Source organism: Gavialis gangeticus, unplaced genomic scaffold, assembly GCF_001723915.1.
Source record: "Gavialis gangeticus isolate Ggan-Ray unplaced genomic scaffold, GavGan_comp1, whole genome shotgun sequence".
In the NCBI taxonomy this organism is placed as follows: Eukaryota; Metazoa; Chordata; order Crocodylia; family Gavialidae; genus Gavialis; species Gavialis gangeticus.
The window spans coordinates 11,701,870-11,715,369 of record NW_017729015.1 but is presented as its reverse complement, the minus strand read 5'-3'; the positions used below and the strand labels follow the sequence as shown (position 1 = coordinate 11,715,369).

The following is a 13,500-nucleotide window of genomic DNA, read 5'->3' as shown; positions in this document are numbered from 1 at the left end:
TCTTGGGGGTACGGGGGGGGGGGGCCCTTCTTTTCCTTTAATGGAAAAAGTGGGACAAGAAGGGGCTGTGAGGAAGGGGCTGGTGGGGAGTGGGGTGGTAAGCTCTGAAAGGAGGCGACGGGCCTCCCAAGAGAGGATGGACAGAAGGGAACGGGCTGGAGAGAGGACAGAAGGGAAGTGAGAGGAGGAAGAGCTCCAAAGAGGCCACAAGGAAGGCAGAGGAGGTTTCAGGGGGCAAGGGAGGAAGGAAAGGCCTGCCCTGTGCGGGGAGGCTGGGAGAGGCATGCGGGCAGGTGGAGGGAACGGGACAGAACCAGGGGTGTGTTCATTCGCCGTCGGATCCATGAATTGTATAAGACAGAGACTAGAGAAGCTGTGAGTGGGCCGGGAGCTGCCCCGAGGGGGGCGGGGGGACTCCCCACGGCCCGGGCCCTGGCGATCACAGTGAGCTATGGACTCTCTCTGTACAGTCCAGGTAGAAAAGCCAGGGCTCCCTTCACAGCCTGGTCTGGGCCTCTGGGATGTAGATCTCGATACTGTCTGCGCTCTCCGTGGCCGAGTTCTGGCGGAAGGAGGCGGCTCGTTTGGCTGCCAGGAGCCTCTTCCTGGCTTCCTGCCTCTGCCGATCCACGGAGTCCAGGGAGCGCTCCTTCACCGGGTGCACCTTGGAGCGCGGGGGCTTCTTTGGTATGGGGGGAGGGACCTTCTTCTCCTCCTGCACAGACAAAGAGAGTGGTTAGAAACATTCAGGGCGACGGCAGGTCGTCTGGACCAAAGAAAAGAGTGGCTGGGACTGCATGGGGAAGCTGGGCGAGGGTGTGTGCATGCGTTTCTGGGTGTGCTCACCTATTCGCATGCATTCATGTCCATGTGCAGAAGACCGTGTGATTTAGTTGGGAATGGTTCTGCTTTGAGCAGGGGGTTGGACTCGATGACCTCCTGAGGGCCCTTCCAACCCTCATTTTCTATGACTCTATGACCACACACATGTGCACACATCTGTGAGTGCACATTCGTATGAGCATGCCTCTATATGCATGGGTGAGCTCAGCTAAATGTGGACGCTTGCACATCTGTACACCTTAGCCTGCACACATCATATGCACATGCCTCTGCATAGGCAGGTGAGCTCAGCTAGACATAGAGGCACACTTGCACATCTGGACATTGGGCATACACACACCTCCCAAGGCTGGTGGCACCCAGACAGGTGTGTGCATGTCTGCACACACAGCTGTGAGCTCACACACTGCAGAAGAGTCTATAGAGAGAACATGGGGCAGGTCCTGTGCCAGTTCATACCCATCACTGATCACTCCCACAGGGTCTAGCCTGGCACCTGCCACACCTGATTGAGATGCTCTGCTCTTGCGCAGAGCACGAGGGCTGTCGTGTCCACCCAAGACAGGGATGGCAATGAAGCTCGACCTTGAGAGCATTCCCCTGGGGAATGCATCAGCCTGGAGGGTGGCAGAGCCACGAGGGGTTGAGGTAAGTGGATTTTACTCTGCCGTGGCCTGCACACAGGGCAAGCATCTCTGCGGGTGTGTGTCTGCCCCTTTGGAGATAACAGCAAGCAGGAGACACTCTGCAGAGCCACTTAAAACACAGCGGAGAGAAGAGGCCTCTTCCTTCAGGTTCTTTCTTCCTTAAGCATTCACAACAATGCCCCTTGGTTGTGCCCAGCATAGCTCAGCGGTCGCAGCTCCAGAGCAGACGCGTGCAGGGAGAGAGCAGCCGGCAGCCACGATCACAAATCTCTCCACGCGCCCACGGTCTCCCCTTTCATGCTCATGAAATGCAAGAGATGCGCTCTAGGGCGGGACGTGCATAAGAGCAGCTTCCAGCTGAGCACTGCAGTGCTCCGTCTCAGGCTGCCAAGGGGGAGGCACTTTGCAGAACAGCTCCTCCGGGGCTGCGCCAGCTCCGGCTGCGGGCAGGGCTCGGGGCAGGCAGGCAGGGTCTCTCCCTCTCTCACTCACCATCTGGCTCTGCCCTAAGCCTGGATAGCCACACCAGATCCCAGCACCCAACCCCCCTCCAAAACAAATGTATTGGAAGGTGGAAGGAGGGAGGAGTTTGATCTCTATTGAGACATACACCCGCATCCAAGGCTCATCACAGCCTGGCCCCTTCTCCCTGTAGGGCAGCAGAGACCTCTGCAAAGCCCCTGCAGAGTTTACACCTACACACCACTGCACTGGATCTGCAATGGTCAGAGCTCACCCGCCTGAATATGGGAACAGCTGAGATGTCCTAGGACCACATGGTTCCCCTCAGCTCCGCACGGGTTCCAGCCAGACCGACTTCTGTTGGGGATGGGATGGAAGCTGACCCTCTTTCCCTGTTGGGGATGGGAGCTGACCCTCTGTCCCTGCTGCTATGTTTGCTGGATCCAACACACATTGGAGACTGGAGGCAAAGGTGAGCAAGCCCTCTAAACCCAACAGGGCAGATTCAGTTCCCTCCTCTTCTCTCCCAGCAAACCTTCCCGCCTTCTGCCAAGAGAGGAAGGAACCAGCCTCCACCAGTCCTCTGTGTCCTCCATAAGCAGGTCATGGCAATGTGAAAGAAGAACAGCCCTGGACCCCCAGCTGCACCCTGCCAACCCCAGCCAACAGGCACTTACAGCCCTGTCTCCCTACCTTGGGCTCAATGATCTTCCACCCGTTGGCCTTGAGCTGCAGAAGTTCTGCAAACTTCATGCTGACGTCCTCAATGGAGAGCTGCAGGAGGTCCCAGAATCCAGCCAGGTCTTGGAAGGTGGGCACAGGGAACGCGTTAGGGTCCTGGCGGAAGGGGAGAAAGGGGATGCATCACTAGACAGGCAGATTATTTCCACACATCCCAGAGGACACAGAAGGCTCACAGACTTTCCATCGCTTTGCCGCCCAAGGCAAGCTGCTAAGCAGTAGCGCTGGGCTGTCTGACCTTTACCGACTGCATTAAAACGTGCCCCTTTGGCTCCCTGTGGCTGACATAAAATGCTTCAAGCAAACCAGGCCGGGTCTTTACTCTACAGTCCAAAGCAGTCACCAGCATGGGGAAGCATTTGGAAATTGCTATTGCTTCTTAATTAAAATGGGGCAACCCGTCTATTTCCAGGCATGCCCAAATCACTGCCAGAAAGAACAGTTCATTTCCTAGACTCGTGGGATTCCTAGCCTGGTTTTCCCCACCTTAAGGGAGAAGACTTGTGATGGAGTGTGCTTTCAAATGGGACCAGCTGGAAATAAAGCCGGGTGAGGTATGCCCACCTCCTGCTGCTGTGTTGCTCATGCCCCTTGGAGCTCCGCTGCCTCACCAGGCCCTGCCATCTGCTCGGTGGGCGAGGGGGAAGATGCACTCACCATGTTCTGCTGGCAAAGTCGGTAGAACTGCTGCACCTTCTGGGACATCAGGAGCTGGGCACTGCCCACCGCACTCCGGATCTTCTCCAGAACTGGCAGGACACCCAGAGAGAACTCAAGTTAGGGCTCTTGTTTGGGAGTAGGCTCTAGACTGGAAGAGCTCAGGCATTAGCTCCACACTCCGAGCTATCTGGGTGTGCTGGAGGGGAGCAGCTCAGACCAACCCCAACCTCCCAAACAGCCAGGCTTGCCCCTCCCTGGAAGACCCTCAAAGTGATAGACTACTGCTCAACATGCTACAAGGAGAGAGAGCGAGCATGGGGACTGTGTGTGTATGGGGATGCACAGACAGGAAAACCCCATCTTCCATCTCGGCAAGGGTCTGTTGGCTCTTAACACGCGCAAGAGCCTTTGGAGACCACCCTTGCTCTCCCAGTGGAGGTGGTGACAGCTGATCACTTGGGTCACTGGAATTCGGATCAGATCAAGCCCTTGGAGAACTGGCTTCAAGGGGTGACCCTACAATGGCCAGACAGGCTGCAAAGGGGCTGTCTCAGCTCCAAGGCAACCTCCTCTGTCTCCCAGGGAGGCCCACCCACTCACACCAGCCAGCCCTCAGGCCTGTGCAGAGGGGGGTTCCTGCCCTGTATCTCCTGTGAGCTGCCGGCCAGCACCAGGGCTTCGTCCTCTGCAGAGAGGACGGCTGGACATCAGGCAGCCAGGATTCCTCGGGTGCCACTGGCAAGTGCCACACCAGTGCCATGGCTCGGACCTGGCAGCAAAGAGCAAGGAGGCAAGAAGGAGACTAATGAAGCCCGACTGCATGCCCTTCTCCACCCCATCACCCCTAGCAGGGCCAGAGCCCAACCCCCTGATCCCTCTGTGAGCTGGCTGGCACTAAGCACACATGGGCTGTGGGGAACATACCAGGCGCATCCGGCTGCATAGCTTTGCTGGTGCTTCCAGGACAGCCCCAGCTGGGTGATGCCGGCCCAGCCAAGACTGGCCCCACAGCCTGGGGGAAATCCTTGGATACTGCCCACCCCCTCCCCACCTCGCCTGGACTCACTCTCCTCTGGTAGGTCGTAGTCCTCAGCTTCCCGCTCCATCTGCTGGCACCAGCCCTCCATCTTCTCCACCTCCGCCTGCAGCAGCTTAATGAACCACTCTCCGTCCCGGTGGCAGGGGGAAGCTCTGCCGGAGTCGGGGAGGCTGCGGGAGCCCCTGTCGATCCAGGAGTCCCGCCGGGGCACCTCCACAGTGTCGTACTGCATCTGGTAGTCCTCGCGGTAGGCCCACTGGCCCTGAGTGTGCACTGTCTTGTACACCGCGTACTGTCGGGTGGACTCAGGCTCCGACGAGTGCCGCTGGAAAGGCCGTCCGAACTGCAATGCTTTGTCCTCCGTGGCCACGGCAAGGCCGGCAAAGCCCTCTAGCTCCAGGTCTGCCTGCACACCGGCTGTCACGCTGTTGGAGCGCTTGAACCGGGCCCGCCTGTGGACGGGGAGGAGAAGGGGTGATGGAGATAGGCTCCTGTCCCCCAGGGGTGGGTGCAACAGCGCTGGGAAAGGTGCATTCAGCATCCTGCAGGGCATTGGCGGAGCATGGAGGGCCGGCACGGCTGGGGGAGCCATGGGTGCAGGCTGAGGGGCATCGTAAAACCATGGGAGGTAGGGCTGCTGGCCTGGGGAAACCATCAGCTTTAGCCCAACAGCGGTGCTTCCCTTGCGAGACGCTGCATTTGTACTGCGTTAAGGTTGAGGCTGTGGGGAAAGGATGCTGGCGGCCCTGAATCTCACCCGCCCCCGACCCCAGGCACTGCCTGGCCCTGGCCAGAACCTGCCCCTTTGCCGTTAGACCTGCCCGCCGCGTTCGGACAGGGCTCCCCTCCCCTCCCGGACGCAGAGCGAGGGGCCATGTTGACTCCTTTTACAGCATGTCGGGGAGCAGAGGGAAGCTGAGCTCGGAGGCTCACAAGCTGTTTAGCTCCTGCGCCGTCCGTGGGGACTGCTCGCTAACAGCCGCTTCCTCATGTTCCCTCATTTAAATGCCTTCTCTCCGGCTTGCGCTCGCTAGCCCGTTTCTATGGAAACCAGCAATGGACGGATGCTGAAGAACTGGGGAGAGGGACATGCGCTCGGCCCCCTTGTTAAGCCGCGAGAAGGAACATTTGCAAAGTTCACCTCGGATGCCTCTCAGCGGCGGGGCCACGGCAGGGAGGAGGGAGCCAGGGGACATTGGGGTGGGGACAGTCAAGGGGAGCACCCAAAGCCACCTCCCTCCGTAGGGTCTCTCCCTGTGAAACAAGGGGCTCGGGGCAACTCTGAGCAGGCCCCCCAAGGGTCTTCAATCCAAAGGGCCTAGGTGAATCGTGGCCCTCAACAGCCTGGCAGTCACCTGCAGGAGACAGATGTTCAAATCCCTCCGTCTCCCGAAGGCACGTGAACCAGCATGTCCCAGAAAAGTGCCCCAACCATTTGGCTGCAAGGTCTGAGACAGGGGATTTAACTCCCACCTGTGGAGGCTGCTCCATGTTATGGAAAGCGTATACCCATTCACCCAGCTGGGGGATAAGAGAGGGAGGGATGGTTTGGGTGCTGAGCTAGGATGCAGCACATCTGAGTCCACGCCCGGCCCAAATGGGCCTTGTTTGCCCCAGACAAAATGCTGTTGCTTCAGTGAGAAAAATAAAAAACCCATACTGGTTTGATCCAAACTGAGTTTTTTCAGCCTCTGAACCAAAAATTCAATTCTTTCCTCCATGCAACTGGAGTCTCTGCAACCTCTTGGGCTCTTCGACTGAGCCGCCAAGGCTTGGCCCATCTCATCATGAAACCCTGCAGCCTAGACAGCCTCGCTCAGCCTCCAGCCTGGCAGCAACGGTCTAGACAGGACCGAACCCCTGTAGGCCTGTATCACCGAGTGGTTCAAAACCCTGGAGTTAGGGAAGAACCAAATCTGCAGAACCCAGATTCAGGTCCGGATCGGGACATGGTGAAGACAAGGCAGCACAGTCCAGTGGGGAGGTACCCACTGCGATTGCAAAAGTTAAGTCAGACAGCTGTGAACCCCTCAGTACCAGCTTAGCCTGCAGATTATAATATGTTTTGCGAGAGCATGTTGTTATAGGACATAGCTCATGTAGTTAGCCTGCTGCACAGGGAGCCATTTGGTGACCGGTGTGAGATGAGTCGGGGCGGTCTCAGCCCAGCTCACAGTGGACAAGAATCCACAGCACTACCCTCGGCCTCCAAAACAATCCTCATGCTGGCTGGCAGCTGACAAGCCCTGGGCTGTTCCTGAATTACCTGCTTGCCCTTCTGACGCCATCAGTTCAAACCCAACACGCATGTCAGGGGGCCGGGAGGGGATGGAGGGGCTTGCCAAGCTGCTGCCTGCATTGCCCGTCACTTTATGAGCCAGCCGAGAGCCAGCTGTGCTTGGCCGTTGACGCGGGAAGCTAGCACGCACTGTGCGTTGCAGGCTCTTGGGATGCTCGGGAGAAGAGGCACACTATGAATATTTAGTCTGGAGGAGGCATTGTGTGAAAACAATTGCGCCCGTGCAGCGGATTTGCTCAGCCCCGTCTCCTGCAGGGAAGGGAGGATAAAAGCTGCATTTAACCAGTGGTACCTTTTGTCTTCTTCCACCTGCACTCCAATGGAGTGGAATTCCCTTTGGCTCCGGCTTTCTGTGTCAGAGTCAGATATGGTCTCCACCTGCAGCAGGGATCAGAGGGAAAGCTTGTCGGGAAAGGATCTGTGCGAAGCCTCGGGCACATTACACTCGTGCGTCTGAATTTCCCTCCGCCAACGCAGCAGTGCCGTGCTGGGAAAGCCACAGAAAAAAATGGCCTGAAGACAGCAACAGCCAGATCGCTCCAGGAGAACTGAACTGTGCTGGGCCCTGTTGGTCCAGGGAGAGGTTTAGGAGCAGGGCACTGCATGGAGGGAGTTTATGCCTGTTCTGTTGAAAAGGCCTTTTCACACATCTGTCCCAGCCAGAGCTTGCAGCCCCCCGCCCAGCCAGCCACGATGCCCTTTGCAACAGCTCCTGGCAACCGTGACGGTGAGATGTGGAGAGAGCAGACCCAAATCTGCAGAGGGTTAGGGGCCAGGAGACAGGCAGCTGCCCTGCCCTGGGGCCCTCACCCAGACCTAGGGCACCGGAGACCCCAAAATGTGCTGGATGCCCTAAGAGGTGGGTGATGGCTTGGCTCCAAGTAGGCTTAGGCTCAGACTGCTCCTTGGGCTCTCCAAAGAGCTGAGGCAGAGCAACACCTACCTGAACCCCAATGGATGGGCGCCATTTCCGCTGCCGTGCCAAGCTCCTTAGTTCTTCCCGGCCAGGGATGGCCTTGATAATGAGTGTGGAGGGCTTGGGGGAAGCCCTGGGCTGGACGGGAGGCAGGTCTAAGGAGATGGCCGTCACCTTGGAGCTCTCCAAGCTCTCCATGGAATTGCAGCGAGCCGCAGCCTCTTTGGACCACGAGGGGCTCCGGGCGACCTCGGTGGGCAGGTAGGTCTCATGGGTGGACTCGGTGCTGCTCTGTGCCGTGACGGAGATGATAGGTGTGGCTTTGTTTCCTGGAGGGATGGGAGGTGGAGCTTTTCTGTAACTGAAGGCTGTTGTGGGAGAGGCGCATGATAAAGTTGCATGAAAAAAGGAGACACATTCTCATTTCCGACCGCACACGAATGCCGCCAAGAAAACCCACCTCTTCCTCCATCTGCCCCGTGGGGCTCCAGCAAAGGCACTAGGCCCACTGTCCAGACCCCACGAGCACAGCTAAGCTCAGCTACACCCATTGAGGACCTGTCCCCCATGCCCACTTGCCCTTGGCCCGTGTGCAAGTCAGTGCCCACAAATACTAGTAGGATAATTGTGAGCACATGTTGAAGGTCACACTGGGCCGGTTTGCTTTCACGTGGACTCTTGGGCCAGTTCATTCCCACGGTCCCTAAGGACTGCTTTATTCTCAAATGGGAGGGAAGATCAATGCACCCTTGTGCTGGCCACGCCATTGCCATGGCAGCCAGCATGAGCAAACACAGGAGAGCAAAAAAAGGGGACAGGAGAGAGACAGAAAGAGGAAAAACAGGAAGGTTCAAGGAGGACAGGAAGGGAGACTACTGAAATAAAATGAGGAGAGATGGACAAAGTGGCAGGGGCACAGGTCAGTGTCTGTCCAGACTTTCTAGGCTTTCCAAGTGACGTACTACAAAGGGGTTGGCCAAGCCCTCAGAAAGTCCAGGACTCATATAAAAAGGTGGTAGCATGGGACTTCGGTAGATGTTTGGCAGGGAAGTGGGAAACAGGGTCCCTCTGTGGGAAAGGAGATGGGGGTGTAGGATCCCTAGGTCCTGGCAGTGAAACCAACCCCCGCTTCCCTCAAACCCATGCAACGGAGCAAAAAGCACCCAAGAGCAGAGCCCCGGGGCAGCAGGCCGGTACTCACAGGTGCTGGGCTTCAGGATGCTGCTGGTGATGGCAGGCCCGGCGGGGGCCGACATGGAGAAGAGCGAAAGGCAGTCATCATCCTGGGAGCAGCCGGCCTGGATGGCCCGCAGGTAGCTGTGGCTCCGCATGCGGAAACAGCCGGGCAGGTCCAGAGCCTCCACAGCCTGCGACTCCACCTCGCCAAAGACAGACTCACAGACGGCCTCGAACTGGTGGTTCAGCTCGTCGTTGATCTGGTGGGAGAGGTCGGGCGGTGAGAACAGAGGAGACGGGGCAGCTCTGACGGGGACCAGCTCCCAGCTCCGTCCTTCCACCCCACATCGAACTGCACCAGGGAATGAGCCAAACTGGGCCGCAGAGGAGGAACGGAAATGGTTGAGGGAGGTGAATGTCCCTACCCCCCAGCCCACTCTTACCCCTGGCCCTTTGGTTCTGCCAAGAGGCACCATCTCTCCCAGGAGAAACGGCCCCTTGAGTTTAGCAAAGGGACAGGGCAGCTCCCTGAGCTCCCTAGCCAACACCACAGCTAAGGGACAGCAAGTCTCGGGGTCCCTGGCAGCACTCAGCTGCCTCCCTGGGTGAGGGGGGGGGTCTTGGAAACTTCAGCTGTGCCAGTGATGCTTTCCAGCGGATGCCATGTTGGTGAGAGGGGCTGTCCTGAGAATTAGGCCAGAGGGATGCTAGCACAATCGGGATCTCTCAGCCTGCCTCTGCCACCATTTCTCAGGACAACCTGGCATGGAGGGCTCAAAGAAGAGCTCCAAGCTCCCCTAGCCAACTGAGATGGCCACCCACATGCTTTTGGGGTGTGGAAGTCTGTCCACTAGGAGCTGGACCAGACCCGTCCAACATGAGGCACAGATATTCCTACAAAGCCAAGCTGCTTGCAACCACCAGGATGGATTTGAGCCAACGAGCCAGACAAAAAAGCCACCCAGTCCTATTATCAGGCTACCGGTCCCTGCCACAACCTCCCCTGCTATTCACGGCAGCTGCCTCTTCAGGGGCATGAGAATATGTGGAAAAGTGTGGGGCTCAGCTTGGCAGAGAAGCCAGAGACTGAATAGGCCATGCATACTGGGATCCCCCTCCTCTCCTGGAGGAACCAAGACTTGAGGGGCAGTGAAAGAAGAATATGGTAGGAGCTTGCCGGGCCACTGTCCGTGCTGTACCCATCCTAAGGAGGCAACAGCTGGGCACCGGTCCTCAATGCAGACAAGGGGGTAGGAATCACCTGCCGAGTGGAGGAGGCCTCTGCTAGCCACAGAGCATCCAAAAACAACACAGCACAGCCCTGCACAGCCTGAGCTAGCAGCATCAGGGTCAGGGCTGGCCCAGGCAGGGCTGTGGGGGTCAGGTCTCTGCAAGGCACAGGCACTGCTCTGCAAATCAGGTGAGGGAACACTGATGGGGAGTGCTTCCAGCAAAGGCCCTGCAGGACCAGGGCAAGGGCACAGGGAAGGAGCAAGGTGAGGGGGAGGGAGCTAAGCCCCGTCATGCTTGCAGGGCAGCAAGGAGAGGCTGCAGGCCTGTGCTGCCACCTGTGCAATGAAGGAGAGGGCGGGACAGGGCAGGTGTCTGTGCTGCACAGGTCAGGACATCCCGGGTGCTCTCTCAGGGCCATGCTGAACCCAACCCTTTCCCCCATGTTCTGATCACTGCTGTCATTCTCCCGGGCTTTGCCCCTACGCTGAGCTGGCTGATCCCAGCTGAGTCAGCCCCAGGAGCATCAGCCCCCAGGTCCCAGCCCTGAGCTTCTGCCCCCATCTCTCATGGCCTTAGGAACTGCTGCACCCCCATCCTCAGCATCTGAGCCCCAGGGACCCAAGCAGCAGAGGCCTGATCTTTTAACCCACCTGCCAGTCTGTGGGCTGATCACAACTTCATGTCCATCTCCCCTCCAGCCTCCCTGGCATCCTCAGCACCCATGTGCCAAACTCCCCTCCCCTCCAGCCCCTCACGGAGGTGCCTGCAGGGGTGCTGAGCTGGGGTCTTAGGTAAACCCAGCCGTGGCTGTGGGTGCTGAGCACCTTCCCCCACCCTCCTCCCACCATGTGAACCCAGGATCTTCGGCAGCTAAGGATGCCAGGCAGCATGGAGCCAAGGGCAGCAAAGGGCCCTGCTGCCTTACCTGGCCGGTGGTGAAGGAGCGTCCGTAGCCCTGCCCCCGAGGGTGCACTCTGGGCGGCGTGCAGCAGCTGGGACAGTTACAGATATATGAATCAGAATAGTGCCTACTTGCAAACCTAATGAGACACAGTGGGAACAAAAGGGGTCGCACCAGAAGCAACACATTCCAGCAGAGCACCTGGAAGCACACCAGCCATGGGGCTTCTGCCTGCAGCCGCTGCAGCCACCGGGTCCTGGCAGCCTGCTCCACCCTTCCCACCATGCATGCACTGCCCTGGGGAACTGTGGAGCAAGGAGGACAGTCCTCATGCCTGCCGGGCAGACGCACAGCCATCCTGGCCAGGCTGAGCCCCAAGCTGCTCAACGAGCAGTGGCCTAACCCCTCCCCTGTCTGGTTTGGCAGGGAACATGTGTGAGATGCACAGCTGGCTGGGTCTGGAAAGCATTGCAAGTGGCCAATGGTGGGTAGGGATGCAGGGCAGTAGCGTGGGGTTGGCAGACAGCGTGCCAGGGACACTGGGAGAGAGGAGCAACAGATTAACCCACAGGCATGCTCTTACCTGTGCTTCCAGCACTGGAGAGCACATTGGCCATGCCAAACCCATGAAAGCCCCTCCACCAGTCCCTTTTCCCAGTCCCATTCCCATAGTGGGGATAAACTGCACCAAAGCAAACCCCTCTGTGCCAGGCTATGCTGGGCTTTCTCTAGGGGTGGGCATGCGAAGATCCCAAAGTAGACAAGACCTCCCCCTCAAAGACTCTAAGATGCAGACATCCCTTCAGCCCCAGCTGGTTTCTTTCAGCTTGGGGGTTTGGCCCACCATCCCAGCGTCTCAGGCCTGCACGCATAGACTGCTCACACAACTGGGCTCCCAGGGTGCAGCTCTGCAAGTGACTCCCTGCATGGATCCCTGACTGCAGGACATGTTCCCCAGTTCCAAATGCGTTGCCATCGTTGCACAAGCAGCCTCCACGTCAGCTGCCCCCGCGCACATGCACCTTTACCACGGCCGCGTGTGCAGATCATGCAAACGCCCAGGTGTTGTGAGCAAGCAGCTCTGAGCAGTGGGACCTCTGAAACCCGCCGGTCATTTTCACAGTGTGTTTCTAGCAGCCTTCCAACATCATCCCCAACATTAAGCCTACTCGCCTGGGGAAGGGAAATGAACGGTTTTAATTGCCTGTAAAAATAAACAGAGGCTGCAAGCCCTCCGTGCCGGCGGCTTTCTCCTGCAACGTGTATGTGCATCACAAGGGAGCATCGGGGTCGCCACCGTGTTGCACGTAATAAATAACAGTCACAGAAGCACACAGGTAGTTAGCTGTGTTAGCCTGAAGCCAGGCGGAAGGCAGGGCAGGGTGGCACCTTGGAGACTAGCTGGTTCAGAGAGGCATGAGCTTTCCCAGGTGATGACCTACTTTGTCAGCTGCTAGGAACGGATGCACAAACCAAGGATTTGGGAAAGCTGGCACCTGTCCGGTTTCATGTCCAAGCCCTTCTAAGCCAGCCCAGTGCAAGAAGGGGGCAGCGGGCAATGTTCTCCCTTGACACCTGCAGGTCTATACATGAACTAAGGAGGTGCAGCCATCCCTGGGACAGGCTTTGCAAAGCCAGCTCTCTGCTGAGGGCTCCCACTTGGAAGAGGAACAGTGCATTTCAGCCCCTGCTCCTTGGCTCCATTTCAAGCCTGCCAAAGCCGAGCAGCCTCAGAGCACTTGCCCCTCCCATCTCAACACCCTGCCTAAATCCCTCTGCTTCCCAACCCTGCAGCAAGCCCCTGATCCAAAGAGGTCCAGAGGGGCCGAAGCCCCCAACGCCCTCCCTTACTTGGTCCTGGCCTGGTCGGCGCTGGAGGAACGGCGGTAACTATCCCGCCGGGACGCTGCCTTGGGAGACACCTTGGCACTGGCATCCGAGTCACCGCTGTCGTCGTCCCCCATGGCCTTAATGTAGCTGCCGCTGCGCATGCGCCGGCAGGGGATCTCGCCGTCCTTCCCCGGCGTCGGGTACCCACCCCACTCATTCTGCGGCACCTGGAGGGAGAACCAGGAGAGAGGCCTGTCAGGAGCCTGGGCTGCCAGAGCAGATGTGGGGTGTAGCAGACTCAGCCGTTCGTGCCAGGACTGCAGTATCCAGGGTAGGACGCAGGGGAGAACCTAAGTGAGCGCTGCCTTGAAGAGCAGCTCCCAAACTAAGGGGCATGACCGCAAATGGGGTCAGTCCTAACAAGCAGGGTCACAAGCCCTACAAGCATCCCATTATCCAACTCGAGCTTGGACCAGAAGAGGGGTCACCCATGGTGGTGAAGGGTCGTAAGCCCTATCATGGGGTCATAGGCCAGAAAGGTTGGGACCTAGAACCTAGACAACCCAAAGGAACAGGATGGCCCAGCCATCTCAAGGAGCATCCCCTCCGCGCCCTTACAGGCAGGTCCCATCTGTTCCCCACTGCCTGCACATGCCCCTACCTATCAGTGCTGCTCTAGGGGTGAGGGAACTGTCAGCCATGGGACGAAGCCATCCCCCTTCCTCATCCTCTCTGTCAGACGTAGACAATCCC

At 58.3% G+C, this 13,500-nt stretch overlaps 1 protein-coding gene across 2 annotated transcripts in view; it reads right to left on the bottom strand.

The window, feature by feature from the left end:
• Positions 1–6: 6 nt before the first annotated feature.
• DLGAP3 (DLG associated protein 3) overlaps positions 7–13,500 on the bottom strand; it is a 55,367-nt gene continuing 41,873 nt past the window's right edge. Inside the window, exons 3-11 of one of the 2 annotated variants that reach the window (XM_019512230.1) lie at positions 12,769–12,974; positions 10,942–11,056; positions 8,809–9,043; positions 7,635–7,975; positions 6,984–7,069; positions 4,420–4,844; positions 3,351–3,442; positions 2,646–2,789; positions 7–715 (exon numbers count right to left, since the gene is read on the bottom strand). In XM_019512230.1, coding sequence (XP_019367775.1) covers positions 497–715; positions 2,646–2,789; positions 3,351–3,442; positions 4,420–4,844; positions 6,984–7,069; positions 7,635–7,975; positions 8,809–9,043; positions 10,942–11,056; positions 12,769–12,974 — 1,863 coding nt within the window. In that variant the 3' untranslated portion in view covers positions 7–496. The remainder of the gene's footprint in view (positions 716–2,645; positions 2,790–3,350; positions 3,443–4,419; positions 4,845–6,983; positions 7,070–7,634; positions 7,976–8,808; positions 9,044–10,941; positions 11,057–12,768; positions 12,975–13,500) is intronic. The other variant, XM_019512231.1, reaches the window with a different exon arrangement.